At 52.2% G+C, this 9,150-nt stretch overlaps 2 protein-coding genes across 5 annotated transcripts in view; both read right to left on the reverse strand.

Annotated features, from left to right (window-relative positions):
* Positions 1-521, reverse strand: part of Pfn3 (profilin 3) — a 2,663-nt gene extending 2,142 nt beyond the window's left edge. The window contains exon 1 of the mRNA XM_010622302.2: positions 2-521. Within this exon, the coding sequence (XP_010620604.1) occupies positions 2-229 (228 nt within the window). The 5' untranslated portion in view covers positions 230-521. The remainder of the gene's footprint in view (position 1) is intronic.
* A 1,240-nt stretch (positions 522-1,761) lies between these two features.
* Positions 1,762-8,696, reverse strand: F12 (coagulation factor XII). Of its 4 annotated transcripts, none has more exons than XM_010622057.3 (14): positions 8,576-8,696; positions 8,164-8,224; positions 5,361-5,460; positions 5,145-5,215; positions 4,811-4,921; positions 4,540-4,671; positions 4,325-4,429; positions 3,997-4,185; positions 3,732-3,884; positions 3,433-3,646; positions 3,067-3,203; positions 2,826-2,975; positions 2,171-2,319; positions 1,762-2,087 (listed from the first exon to the last, which is right to left on the reverse strand). In XM_010622057.3, exons 1-14 carry the CDS (start codon positions 8,630-8,632, stop codon positions 1,920-1,922), a joined length of 1,797 nt encoding a protein of 598 aa, XP_010620359.1. In that variant the 5' UTR covers positions 8,633-8,696; the 3' UTR covers positions 1,762-1,919. The 4 variants fall into 4 exon arrangements, with proteins under 4 accessions (XP_010620359.1, XP_010620361.1, XP_010620360.1 ...); XM_010622059.3 differs by having other exon boundaries at positions 3,433-3,640; positions 3,672-3,928; positions 4,020-4,185; positions 8,576-8,695; XM_010622058.3 differs by having other exon boundaries at positions 2,854-2,975; positions 3,732-3,928; positions 4,020-4,185; positions 8,576-8,692.
* Positions 8,697-9,150: the final 454 nt, after the last annotated feature.

Here is a 9,150-nt window from a genome sequence, read left to right on the forward strand (position 1 = left end):
GGTCACGGATGACACAGCAGCGGCGGCCCGCCAAGCACAGGCCAGTCTGCAGGAAGGTGTGCCGGTCGGGCCCTGTGAGCAAGTCCACCTCCTGCGGGGAGATGGCAGCCAGCAGGCCCCCCGGCCGCGACGCCCACACGCAACGATTGTTCGAGTGGCCCACAACGGCCACGTCGTCGATGCGCTGGTCCTGCAGCACCGCACTGATGAAGCCCTTCCAGTCGCCCATCCCGCAATGAGTGCGCCCCTCCGCCTACCGCTGGGCGAACTAAGAACACCCGGGACACCGTGACGTATGCGGGGGTGGGGTTGTGACTAGACCAGGACATTGTCATAGAAGGGTTACCTAGGCTGGAGAATGTGGGGGCTTTGGCTTTTTATGCGTGGGAAGTTCTAAAGTTAGCATATAGGAAGGAATCAAGGACCATTCAAAAGGGCTCTAGAAAATCAGTTTAAATCACTGATTTAAAAAAATAGGGTTGGGGCTGGGGATTTGGTGGTGTATGCCTGTTGTCCTAGCTTTCAGGAGGCTGAGGCAGGAGAATCACTGCGAGTTCGAGGCCAGCCTGGGCTATACAGTAAGTTCAAGAACAGTCGGAACTACATGGTGAGATCCTATCTCCAAAACCAAACCAAACCACAGAAAGGGTTAAGGCTGGTGCAGTGGCTTACGCCTGCAATTCCAGTGCTGTAGGAGGCTAAGGATTTCAAGTTCAAGCCCAGCTTGGGGAATTTAACAAGCTCCTGTCTCAAAATAATAATAAAAAGGGCCAGGAATGTAGCTCAGTTTGAAGGCCCTGAGTTCAATTGCCAGTATTGAAGAAAAAAAAGTTTTAAGAACAACAACAAAAATGATGCCTTGTCTGAACAGCTGGACTTCTCAGCCTGTAAAGAAAACCATTCAACCCCAGATGGTGGCTCTCAAGCCTTGGAAAGCATCAGAATGCCCTAGAAGGCTGTTGGATGGATTGCTGGATCCCAACCCAGAGTTTCTGCTTCAGTAGTCTACAAAGGAGCCTAAGAATTTGCATGTCTAACAGCTTTTTGGCAACACTGTTGCTGGTCAAGGGACTTTGAGAACCAGTGCACGTTTGGGTGGAGATGGGAGTATCTGATGGCGCCAACGCTGTGTGCTATTTAATGTTAGCATTTTAAACTATGGTGCTCAACCTTGGCTGCCCATGGAATCACTTTAAAGCTTTAAAAACATAACACTATTATGACTCATCCCTAGAGATACTGATTTAATTGCTCTCAAGTGTATTTTGAGCATATAGATAGACTTAAAGCCTCCACAGGGCTGAGGGGTGTGACTCAGTGTACAGGGCTTCCCTAGCACACAGAGGCCTAGGATTTGAAGGGAGGGGTGGTGTTACCCAGGTGATTTCAAAGTACAGTCAAGGCTGAGCACCACTGCTCCTAAAATAAATTTAGAGGTTGGGTGTGGTGGCGCACCTCCATAATCTCAGCACACAGGAGGCTGAGACCAGAGGATTGCCTCAAACTCAAGTCCAGCTTGGACTATATTGGAGACCCTGACTCCCCACCAAAAAAGAATTTAGAATGTTTAGTTCCATTTGAGGAATAATTTTCAGAGTCACCTTGCACAGGCTTGGTGCGCAGTAAGGCCCAGTAAACATTACCTGTACTGCAATCTAAAGCTTTCATGTTAAAAACTCACACATACTGTTCTGTGAGGGCCGTGTGCTAGATACGCACTAGTTTTCTGTACCAGTTTTCTCTCTCAGCATTTCCTGAGAAGCATTTGCAAAGCCCTTTATTGAGTTCCTACACTGTAGCCTGGCTGGTGACACCCAGCTGGTGAAAGGAATGTGACACCATTTTTACTATCCATGATAATGCCCCACATCTTCCCACTGTGGAATCACCCAGGAGCGAAAAGAGGAGTCCCTGGGCAATCAGGAAGCTGTGTACTTCTGGATCCAAGTCAGGTAGTTGGCCACATCAGTGTAGATGCCGGGCTTGTTGCGGTCGCCACAGCCAGAGCCCCAACTAATGATGCCTCGAAGAGTGAGCCGGGGCTCTGCCGCCTCATCCTCACACACCAGAGGGCCCCCGGAGTCACCCTGGTTCGAGAAGACGAAGCTCAGCGCCCTCGCCCTGCTCCTGGAGAGCTTGGGGGAGGCACTAACCAGGCCCCAGGGTTCACCTGGCACGCGTCAGTGCCGCCCTCAAGGAAGCCAGCGCAGAGCATCCCAGGAAGAATGGCGTCGCCGTGCACTTCAGGGGTGGAGCAACGTTCCAAGGAGATGAAGGGCACCTGTGCCTCCTGTAGGAAGGTGGAATATTCCTCCGCTCCTGGGAACGCAGAGCACCTTCCTCACACCAGTCCAGGCAGCACGGACGCTTCTACCCCCCAGCCTCTCCGTTTCTCCATCACAGACAGCCGGAGAGGGAGTTGCGGGTTAACTCCATTTCATAGGCAAGGAAATAGGCCCACAGAGGAGCCAGGATTTGAATGGGCGGGGCCGAAGCAGGAAACCCATCCCTGCCTCCCAGGCAGCACCGCAGAACTTGGCTCACGGAGTACCGCATCACATTCGCTGCTTGAGCATGGGGACAGAGTCCTAGTCGTCCCTGCAACCCAGCTCCCAGAGGGAACCGGGAGAAAGTGCGGTTCTCCCTGTACCCCCAGGAGATCTGGGCACCTCAGCAGTGTATCCCAGACTGGGAAGGGAGGACTGCAGTACAAGGGCCTTGCGTGCCACCGCTCTGGTGGGCATGCTGGCCCATACCAAAACTGCGGGCTTCTCCGGACTACTTTTGTATGCTGACGTCTCCCCCACCCCCAGGCTGTTCCCTACCCTCGACCTGGTGGCCCCAGCCGGCAACCTCGCAGAGCACAGCCTCGGATTCAGAGGGTGGGGTGGCTTCTCTGGGCAGGCACACGGGCTGCACGTAAGGCGACAGTTGGGCGCAGCTGCCGTCCGCGTTCTCTTGCAGGCGCAGCAGAGCTAACCCAGGCGGGGAGGAGTGTTAGGCGGGGACTCTGGGGCCCAGCCCCCACATCTTTTCTCCTCTCCCCTCAGAAGCGCCTGCACGCACCCAGGTCGTGCTGATAGCTGATGGATGAGAAGGCCTCATGCAGGCGGTAGGAGCTCACCGCCAGCGTTTGGCAGTGCTCGCAGCTCTGGTTATGGCGGTCCTGGCCAAGCACCACCGTCAGCTCCTCGGGCGCTGGCCTGCAGGCGGGGTGGTAGAGGCAGCATGCTCAGAACGGGCCGCAGGCATTTTGGGGGCGCTCCCGGGTTCGAACCTTTCCCCAAGTGTCCAGCTTCCTTCTGGAAGGCTCCGGAGGGGCGAGGGCGGGGGGCGAAGGTGCAGGCTGAGATGCGGGGCTGAAGCTAGGCTCAGGGATAGATGGGCTAGTGGCTAGGCTTCCGGAGGGGAGCTGAGCGGGTGGGTACTCGCCGGTTCTGCAGGCAGTGAGCCGCAGTCAGCACCCAGCAAGGGGCGATGAGGCTGCCGGAGCAGAAATTGTGACCCCAGTACAGCGCGGCGATGTAGGGGTGCGCACCAGGCAGCGCCACTAGTCCGCCGACGATACGACTCAGAGAAGACAACCGCTTCCGCAGCCGCTGTCCGCAGAGCACCGGGCCGGTCCTGGACAGTTTGTCCGCGGAGGCTGTGGGAGGAGGTCAGGGAAACCCGTGCCTGCAATCTAGCTGGCCCTGCTCCCTCACTGCTGGAACTCCCCCGACCCCAACTACCTGGGATCTGGGTCGTGGGCTGAGGCTTCTGCAATACTGAAGGCCTGGGCCTGGGCAAGTCTTGACGCCCGAGGTGAATCTGGGGTGTAGACACTGCCGCGGGTGGGGCCTCACACTGTGGCAGGTCGCAATAGTCCCAGCTGAGCCGGTTGCCTTTCCAGATGAAGCACCAAGGGCGGGTGTCATTATCCGGGTTCCTGTAACCTCAAGGGGGCGCTCTGTTAGGGTTTGAGGAGCCCCTCAAGGCCTTGAGGGAGGGAGTTACCTGCTCCGCCCCACCCTGTGCACCGGCAGAAGGCGTGGTAGCCCAGTCCCCTGTTCAGCGCTTGCTCTGCAGTCATGTTCCGGTAGGTGGCCTCCGAGGCCCACCGCTGACACGCTGCGCCCGAGACAGTGGTCCTGGCCATGCCGCGGTAGCTGAGCCCGCGGCCATCATAGCAGCTTGCCTCAGTGTCTAGGGAGAAAGGGGGCTCCCTGCTGCGAGGGGGTGGCTCTTCTTCCACTACCTCAAACCCACTTCCCCACTCTCCCAAGTCCCTCTGGGCAAGTCCTTCCCACGTGGACAGGGCTCTCCTGCTGATACCGTCACTCACCCAAGTCACAGAAGGGTCCAGTGTAGCCCATTGGGCAATGGCACAGACGGTGACCCTCCACCTCTAGGCAGTGGCCCCCATTGAGGCACGGATTGGTGCGGCAGGCTGGGGGAAGGGGCAAATGCAGCCACCCACTGGCCTGCCACACAGTTTCCTGCCGGCTTCTCCTGACTTTCAGCTCTCCTCCCCAGCCAGTTCCCAATTGGTCCACTTACCCTGGCTGGCCATTGGCTTACAGTGAGCATCAGGACCCTTGCAGTGGCATTTGGCCACCCCTGCTGGTCCAGTTTTAAGCCATATTTCATTCTCATGGAAGAATCGGAGAAGCTGAGGCTCAAAGCACTTCTCTAGGAATAAAGGGACCACAGTCCACAGTGGCTGGGACCATGCAGAGTCCCACTCATAGGAGCCTCTTCAGTAGGTCTGGAGCTGCCCCTGTTCCCCCTGTTCCCTAGTATCTCCTCCCCTGTCAAGTCCCCTCCTTACCTCTCTGGCAGTGCTTCCCAGTGAGGTGTTCTGGACAGAGGCAGTGGGGGCTGCTCAGCGTATTCACACAGATCCCTCCCTTCTGGCAGGGGTTGTGTTTGCTGCAGTGGTCTAGAGATGGAAACCAAGAGGAAGCATGAGTCACACAGGTGAGGGCCAAGTCCCCACCTGAACCTCCTTGCATGGGACTTTAAAATCAAGTTGCCACGTCTTAGTTTAGCTATCTGCAACACCAGTCTATCTTCAGAATTCTCTCTGTGAGCTTCTAAAGGGTATTGTGATACCCAGGAAAAGAACGGGGTGTGCTGGGCTATCCAGATACTGTGAAACATACCTTTTACTTTCTTGGGCTCTAGGCAGTATCCCCATTCCTGGTCCTGATCAAAGTTGGCAGTGGTAGCACACCTGTAGAAACAGAGGAGGCTTCCCTGCTCTGCCCAGGGGCTAGCCTGCCCTCCCCAATCATAGCCCCCTTTCTCTTAGCAGGGTCCCTTGGACAGAAGAAGGGCAGAATCCATTGCTCCCAGTCCCTGCTTTAACCCTCTCTTACCAGGGCCGGGGGCCTGGCCAGCCCTTGTGGATACATTTATGGTACAGCTGCCGGTGGTACTGGAAGGGGAAGTGGCAGGGCTCCCCGGTTACAGTAAGACCTGTGGAATAACACACTTCTTCAGGGACTTCCCCTGAGCCCAATTGCCCAGTCTATGCCTCACAGTGATAGGAAAAAGGATAGACCCTCTAAAAGGTTGTGTGCTCAAGAAGCATCCTGCTAAAGAAGATCGGTTCTAAGATGGGCAGGGTGGTGCACACCTGTAATCTCAGCACTTGGGAGGCTGAGGCAGGAAGATCACTACCAGCTGGGCTATATGGCAAATCTTAACTATACCCTTCCCCCCTCAGAAAAAAAGGAAGCTGGGTTTTGGAGTCAGATGACTGGGGTAGATTACTGACTCTACCACTTGCTAGCTGCATGACCTTGGGCGAGTCTGAAGCCCTTAAGGCCTAGAAGAATGCTTGACACAGAGTTGACACTTAATAAATGCTTGTGGAACTTTGAAGTCACATAAACAATTTGAGCCTTGGTTCCCTCATCTTTAAAATGACAATAATAATAACAGTCAATCCTTATTATTCACCAATTCTGTATTGACAAATGTGCTAAAATTTATTGGAACCCCCAAGTCAATACTTGCAATTTGGGCTGAGACTGGTAAAATGCTTGCCTAATGTGTGAAGCTCTGGGTTTGGTCCTAGCAGTGGAAATACAAAAAAACAAGTACTTGCAATGCTTTCATGGTCATTTGTGGGCATACACAAAGCAGGGATAAATGTGTACATTTCCTGCTGAGGTTCAACAAGCTGACACTCTGCTTTCCTCTTTCATCTCTCATGCTGTAAACAAATGTCCTTTTTCACAATCTATTTAGTGCAGCATGTTTTTCTTCACATGTGGTGCTTTTTGTGGTAATTTTGCCATTCAAAATGGCCCCGGTGCCTATCCCAAAGTGCTGTCTATGTTCCTAACGCAAGAAGTCTGCCATGTGACTTTCAGAGAAACCGTGTGAGAGAAGCTTCATTCAGGCATGAATTATAGCGCTGTTGGCTGTGAGGTCATTGTTAAAGAGAATCACACATAAAACAAGGTTATATGTTGATGGTTGATTAAAATGTTATAACCAGAGGCTCACAGGAGTCTAACAGTATTTATGAATTTAATGTTCGTGGTGACCTTGTAAAACATAACTACTGTGAGGGCCAGGATTTTGCTCAGTGGCACCCCACCTGCCTGGCAAGCCCAAGGTCCTGAGTTTGATTCCCAATACAAAAAAATAAAAAGGAACATAACTGCTGTGAATAATAAGAATTGCTTGTGTCTACTTCAGAGGAATGTTGTGGAGCTAAGAGATAATACCTATAAAACCTTCTGTGTCTGACACACTAGTATGTGTACAATAAACGTGTTGCAATTTTGTTGTTAAAGGCACCGTATGTAGCATTTACTGAGAGCCAGAGCAAGGTCAGGAGAGAGACAGAAATCTGAGGTGGACCTCTAATATGTAAAAAGGATGGAGAGAGAGGAAGTGGATACTAGGTAGACACTTAGGAAAACACAGGGCAATAGCTGGATGCAAACAAACAAACAAATGATGGCACTACTGTTGGGTCAGGCAAGAAGGAGGAGAAGTTTGGCTTGGTGAGGGGTGAGGAAAAGACGGTGCAAAAGTCCAGGTTCACACTGTGGACTGAGGGTTGACTCCATTAGGCCAGTGTCATCAGAGCCTAGTTCACAGTCCCCAGAACACTGGCCATCCTGGGTATATTTGTAATGCCTGCTAGAATGAAGGCAATGGGGAGCTATGGAAAGGTTTGGGGAAAGGAGAGGCGACAGGTACCCCTCATGTAAGTGGGAGCTTTATAATATGAGCTATTTGTTTGCTTGTTTTGCAGTGCTATGAATCAGACCAGCAGCTTTGCTCACACAAGGCAAGTGCTCTCCCACTGAGCTGTACCCACAGGTCAAAATCTAATGTTTTGGGGTTTTTTTGTTGGTGATGGTTGGTTGGTTAGTTTTTTGAGACAAAGTCTCACTATGTAATTCAGGCTTCCCTTGAATTCACTATATAGTCCAGGCTGGCCTTGAACTCATGGCAATCCTCCTGCCTCAGCCCTCCAAGTGTTGGATGACAGGCATGTGCCACCATGCCCAGATCCAAAATCTAGGATTTTTAAAAGCATTTTTCAAACACCAAGCTCTGGACTCAGTGCCTTATAGAGATCAACAACTCATTTTTCTTTCTAAACAACCATGAGAGGTTCACTATTACCACACTGGTTTTACAAATGGAGAAACTAAAGCACAGAGAAGTCAAGTCACTCACTCAGAGTCACACAGCTGATGAAGCATGTTCAGAGGTAATTGAGATTCAGAGACCTGTCTGGATCACTCTTTGCCCATTCAGGGCCCTGCCTCTGTATGCTATGCTATGCTTGATACCCCGAGACATGTTGTGAAAAGAAAAAGAAGGGCAGAATATAGGGAAACAGAAGAACCCAGGTGTGACGGCATCAACAGCAGCTACTCCAAGCACCTGCTTGAGATAGGCTCTTGATGGGGGACTCAGATACACCCCAAGCCCTGGCCTCAAGAAGCATGCAGCTCAGTATCACTCTGAGCCCCCAGCACCCAGGGGCCCAAGACCTAGCATTGCAGGAACTCAGGTCTAATGTCAGCTAAATCACTCTGTCCTCTGAATCTGTCTCCTCATTCCAAGGGCCTGAGGACACCCTGGGACTGCACACGCTCCCCGCTTACCCCCCCAAGGGTATCTTAGGAAGGGAGTCAGACCACTTACCCACTGTGAGCTCCTCTATGCTGTGCTTATGCTCTTTGGGGGCTTTCCAACGTGGTGGAACCTACAGAGGCAAGAAGGCCGGAGATTTGCCTAGAAAGTCATAACCTGCTCCTAATCCTACACCAGTCCCTGCCCTCCTCTCACAGCTCAGAAATGCTGAGGTTTCTTCACAAGATTTGAACACCTCCTTACCCCTCACATTGTCTCCTTAGGGCCCTCTCTTCCCCAGAAAGGCAGGTTAAGCTCTCCTATCTGCCAGCTCTAGTTCATCTGTTTCCTCTGCCTGGGCCTTCTGGCCTAGCTATACCTTTCTACACAGGCCTCCAGGTCACCTGAGTAAACAGATTATAGGCAGAGGCCTCTGGAACCCCTAAGGCCATCCTAGCCCAATTCTAGTTCCCACAGCCCTCACCGAAAGTGCCGACTCCAGGCTCACCAACAGGGACCCCAGGAGCAGCAGAGCCCTCATGGCGCCTGTCTGTTGGCCCAGCTGCCTGCCCAAGAGTCCAGATCAATTGGGCTGGTCAAAGGTCCTTGCGACTTGGGAAGTGAAAATTGGTCAAGCTGCCCCAGTGGGGCACAGGCTATTTCTGAAAAGCCAAGCAGAAAACTTCCTTGGAGGCCCAAGGGAAGGGTGGGAGGCGCGGGCTAGAATAATGGAAAGCTGCATTCTCCTTGTCTTCTGGATAGTGGGACTGGACTCAGTACTAAGGAAAGTTTTATGTCCCAGGTCCTATTGGGGATCAGAGGGTCAAGGCAATCTAAGAGAAGGCCCCTAATTTAGGAATCTTAGAGTCCATCAGGAAGTATATTTGTTTTCTATAGCTGCGTAGCAAATGACCACTAACTTGGCAGCCTAAACACTACCCATTTATTGGTTCACAAATTTGTAGGTAAAAGTGCAATTAGGTTTTATGCTCAGAATACTGCATCACAAAAGTAAGATCAAGACTGAGTTCTTTTTTTTTTTTTTTTTTTTTTTTTTTT

This window comes from Fukomys damarensis, unplaced genomic scaffold (assembly GCF_012274545.1).
Source record: "Fukomys damarensis isolate Sample0158 unplaced genomic scaffold, DMR_v1.0_HiC HiC_scaffold_9, whole genome shotgun sequence".
Classification (NCBI taxonomy): domain Eukaryota; kingdom Metazoa; phylum Chordata; class Mammalia; order Rodentia; family Bathyergidae; genus Fukomys; species Fukomys damarensis.